A 5,363-nucleotide genomic window follows, 5' to 3' on the forward strand; every position below is an offset into this window, starting at 1 on the left:
GGTTTAGAATTGCTACAAAAGCTTCCTTAATTCTTGTATTGCTGTCTAAACGAAATTCTCTATTTTTCTTATGTTGCTTTGCTCTGTAATCGCAATTATGGTAATGTATTTCCCAGAATTTAGAGTGATATCCATATCCTTATCCTCATTTGTACAACAGTTTTGACTTAACTATATTTATTATATAAATATTAAGTTTTCTGGTATCTTCATATCTTTCTTTCCGGTGATTACTGTTTTCTGTTGATGCTGAAACAGTGCCTTTATGGTTTAATTGTTAAAATCTGACCTTAATACACATCTTAGACGTCGTTCAACTCTTATAATTGACTTCCAATGTTACCTACTTACCAAAAACCACAGAATAAACCTTTTTATGTCCTTTTTCCTCCTATTTATTGGAATATGATTATAGTGAAATATGACCCCATCGCACTTTTCCAACGTTCAACGTTTCAAGTCTGTTCTTTCACATATCTCAGAGTGATTCCATACACTGTGGTATTCGATGCATCATGCTTACTGAAGGGAGAGAAGCTGATATTTGTATAAATAACGTATTTATATAAATATAAAAAAAATAAGTTAAATATGCGTTATTTTGTTTATTTTTACTATTCAGACTTTTTGTAAAATTGTTATAAAATACACATTGAATATCAATTAAAATCTAACCTGTAACTATGCAGTCCCTTCAACCATGAATAGTTGCTCTTTACAAAAATTCAGCCACAAAATATGCAACAAAAAATAAAAGTTATTTTATGGCAAAATATTTCGTGGAATAAAAATATGTTCCACATAAACAAATCCCAACGTGTCTGTTAAAAATTTATTTGTTGCAGGTTTTAATAAATTTTAAATCAAAAAATATCAATATTTTCCTATATAAACGAGCAAAAATCCATAAATTAAAAAACAATTCAAAGAAAGTACATGTTTTTATAATTAAAACAAAACTTATAAATAACATAGTTATTTTTATTCAATAAAATCAGAATGATTTTACATTTTTGTATTTAATAAATTAAAAAAAATAACAACAAAGATATAAATAGAATAATTAAAATAATTTTATTTCATAAAAAGTATTCAATAATTCAAAAAGAAAAAATTGCAAATATTAATTTATTATTAAATTACTAATAAGTTCTAATGTATAATAAATGATATTAAACGTCATGGGTTTTTTGAATTTTAAATAAATTTCTTTGTTTAAAATTTGGGAAAAATACTTTAATTATAAATATTAACAATAAATTTAATATTGCATGTATATAATTTAAATTTATTGCAATCAGAACATTACCATAGTAATTATATGATTGGGAAAAACGTGAATATTGTTGTGACAGACAGAATTAATTACTTCAAGATGACTTTAGAAATACCATTGAGGCAAAGTCCACATCAGAAAAAATTAAATAGAAAGTCATCTTCACACAAGAAGAAGAAAAAAATTAGCATATAACACGAAAGTAAATAATATTCATGCATAAATGCTTGAATTAAATTTTAATATTTTAATTCGAATCATAAAGTAAAAATAAAAAAATAGACATAAAACGCCTGAGTCGATTAATTAATTAACATTCAATGAGTATTCATTTCATATCTCTTTCCACAGAAATATTTTTATAATTCATTTTTTTCAATTAATGAATTGGAAAAATAATTTATTAAAGAAAATTATTTAACTATTTTAAATAAATACAACAAAAAAATATCCTTTTATCTTTATAATTAAAAAAAAATTATTGCATTGTTTAAATTTAAATTTTCAATGCAAATACAATATAAGTCCTCTGGCATTAATTACATTTATTTATTTAAAAGAAATTATTATTATTTATTTTCCATTATTTTAACTACAATACATTTTATTATTTTTATAAATAATCCAAATGTGTTGAAGAGCAGTACTTTCTTAGAAACCGATCCCTTTCACTATAATATTAAAATAATAAAATGTTCGCAGAAATTATAGCTTATAAAAATAGTTAATACATTAAAATACCCTTCTATATATATACTTACAATAATTTGTTTGGTGAAGTGTTTAAAATAACAGTTCAACAATATAAATCAAATGACGATATTAATTTTGGCATTACTGACACTTAGGTGTCCCCTACACACCCGCTTGAGCATAAATTAAGGTCTGATATCAGTAAAAATCCATCAGTAAGCTATATCATAAGCTAATTATTTAATGATCTTTGTATAGTTTTGCACTTCAATGATCCGAAATGCATATACGGATGCAGACGAAGACAACACTGAACACATTATCTTCAAATGCAACAGATGGAACACCGAAAGAACATCATTTGAAACAATAGTCGATGAAAAAAACATCGAAAATATCACAACGAAGATGATGCTATCTGAAGAAAACTGGACCGTCATAGACCGATTCGTTACGATCATACTCAAACGGAAAAAATATGATTCAGAGAATGGGCAATTTTTAAGAAAAGAAAAGCAAATAAACCTCTGTGAGGCCTGGAAACCAACATAATGGTCCCATCTTAAAGTATTTCCGATAAAGTTGCAGTAATTTTAATAATAGATTTCTTAAGTAGGTTTTTTCGATTTCGATTTTCTAAGCAGACTATAAGGAGCATTTTTATAATGTGCTTTAAACTTTACAGATTTTATTTTAACATTCGCTTTTCAATACTCAATACTTTAGGTGCCCCCTTCTTTAAGCATCTTGTTCAAATATAAGACCTCCCACTAAACAGCATTTTAAGCTTCGTCAAGGATTTCAGGTAGTCTTAAATCCTAAGTTTTTCCATTATACGGTAAAATAATGAGAAGAGGTACACTTTTCTAGGGACGTGGAAGTCATGTTGCATTGCCTGTTTGAATATGCCAAAGGACTGCCGATGCAAAATTGCAAGCAGCTTATCATACTTGCAATGACATCAGCAGCGAAACACGCAATAGAGTTCAATGCAAAAGGATGGTGGAATCTCTATGCTTCGTTAAAAGAAAAGGATAATAGAAGAGGACAAAGTATAAACAACCCTAAGTGGATCCCCTTTGCATATGTATATGTACATATATGTATATTGTTAGAACTGAGCCCTATGTAGAAATACACACTGTTGAGTCTTAGCACCAACTAAGATTTATTAAAAATAGTAAAATAAAATATATAAAACAGTATTGCCATGTCTGTAAATATCGTGAAATTTAAGTAAATATATAACATATATGTATATCGCTTCTCTATTTAGAGGGCTTTATATAAAACAAGAACTCAGGCGATTCTTGCAGACCCACATTATATGCAAAGATTCGAACAACTTTTTGTAAATTTGGAAATGCATCGAGAGTATCTATTATCTCCAATTCAATTGTTTCTTAGTATTGACGTCAACACCATCAACAATTTATTACTTAATTAATAAGAAAATACCAACCAATTCAATGTCAATAGCTAACAAAGTCAATAATAATCCCAGATAATTACTAAAATACTTTAAAAAGTATAATTAATTATACTTACATCGACAGTAAACACTGTTAAATACAAACCTTACCACAAGTAATCCTTATATTTTAATTAATTAATTTGATTTCATCAAAAAGGATAAGACTACATATTTAATTTAAATAAAAGGTAACATTCTAATTGATATTACTGTAACCAAAAGATAAAGCATTAACGATTATAATACTGATGGTTTCACAAACAAGCTTTTAATTTCATTCACTACTTCGGTAAAATTTGCAAGTCCATTTAATGAGGTTGTTGAGTAATCTCTCTTCATATTTACGGTTTATATTTACAATTGAATTAAATTAATCCACATGCCATAAATGCATTTTAATTAAATTAAAATTTATATAATTTAAAGCGACGAGTATCTGCTTCGTATTACATGCAGTCGGAAAATTAATTTCCTCATAAACACACATTCATCATGAAAAGGACTCAGGATTCAGGACTTTTGTGGCTGTTTGCAAGGCACTTCGATTATTTTCAATATTTATATATGCGATGATTGACTTAAATTTTAACATTGTATATGCTCAATTATCACAAACAATATATATACATTTATGTATGTATTATTATTATTTTGATATACATGAAATGCATATAAGTGATATAATTTAATAATGAATTATTTGTTAATCTCTTTGTTTACACTCGTACATGGAATATTAAACACTGGAGTTGCTTGAGGGTCAGTTCAGAAACTGAGCAATCAGTTTTAAGTGCACTTTTTCGAAATGGCCATAAGTGTACTGAGCCATAATTGTGGCCAAAGAATGTGTGAGTTAATTATTTAAAATAAACAAAAATGAAAATAAATTTTTATTGCAATAACAACCAAATTTACCATTTTAATTACCGGCATTGCGTTTTGGGAGACTTTAAAATATATGATAAATTTTTCAACTTACAACATTGTTTGCTGCTCATTCTTCAAGTAAAACTGGAAGGCCTTGATTTTCAGCAAAACTTTACGGCTTTTTTCAACTTTACGCTGAAGTAGCTTTATTACCCAATTTGAATCGTATTTCTAAGCTCAATTCTTCAATACTCTGAGTATACACTATAGTGCAACATATTAAATTTGACAATGTGTATGTAACGCATTGAAAAAGACATCGGGAACTACTTAAAGTTTATTAATTTTTAATCTGTTCGATTAATCCCATTAATTTTGGTCTATCTATTTGTGTGTCTGTCTATTTGACTTTCTATTTTTGCTTTTGTTAGTCTTTCTCTCTCTCTCTATCTCTCTCATCGGTCTCTCTCTTTTAGATTTTATAATTATCTACTTTAACTCAACTTTATTTTAAAATGATTTGTAAGTAATCTCACTTCGATTAAACAAATGGATTTTGGTCTTTCTATTTGAGAATCTGTCTATTTTAATTTCTATTTGACTTTCTATTTTTGTCTCTGTTAGTCTTTTCTCTCTCTCTCTCTCTCTCTCTCTCTTATCAGTCTCTCTGTTTTATGTTTTCGGTTTATCTACTTTAACATAACTTTATTTTGAAATGTTTTGTAAGTAACCTTACTTTCATTAAACAAATGGATTTTGGTCTATCTATTTGTGAATCTGTCTATTTTACTTTCTATTTTAGTAAGTGTCTCTCTCTCTCGCTCTCTCTCTTATCAGTCTCTTTGTTTTAGGGTTTCTGTTTATCTGTTTTAACTCAGGCTTATTTTAAAATATTTTGTAAGTAATCTCACTTTGATATTTGTGAATAATAGTAAATAATAGTAAATAGTTATGTGTTATTCTCTACAAAATAAAGTCCTGATACTTCCACAGATCATGTTTTCACAAGTAAGTCACTATATAGTTCCACATTAAAATATTGCAGTAAACTGA

The 5,363-nt window shown here is 27.2% G+C and overlaps 1 protein-coding gene across 1 annotated transcript in view; it reads right to left on the minus strand.

Moving 5' to 3' along the window:
• Nucleotides 1-4,376, minus strand: part of LOC119674367 — a 9,970-nt gene extending 5,594 nt beyond the window's left edge. The window contains exon 1 of the mRNA XM_038085503.1: nucleotides 4,371-4,376. Within this exon, the coding sequence (XP_037941431.1) occupies nucleotides 4,371-4,376 (6 nt within the window). The remainder of the gene's footprint in view (nucleotides 1-4,370) is intronic.
• Between the last annotated feature and the right edge of the window lie 987 nt (nucleotides 4,377-5,363).

This window comes from Teleopsis dalmanni, chromosome 2 (genome assembly GCF_002237135.1).
Source record: "Teleopsis dalmanni isolate 2A chromosome 2, ASM223713v2, whole genome shotgun sequence".
Lineage (NCBI taxonomy): Eukaryota > Metazoa > Arthropoda > Insecta > Diptera > Diopsidae > Teleopsis > Teleopsis dalmanni.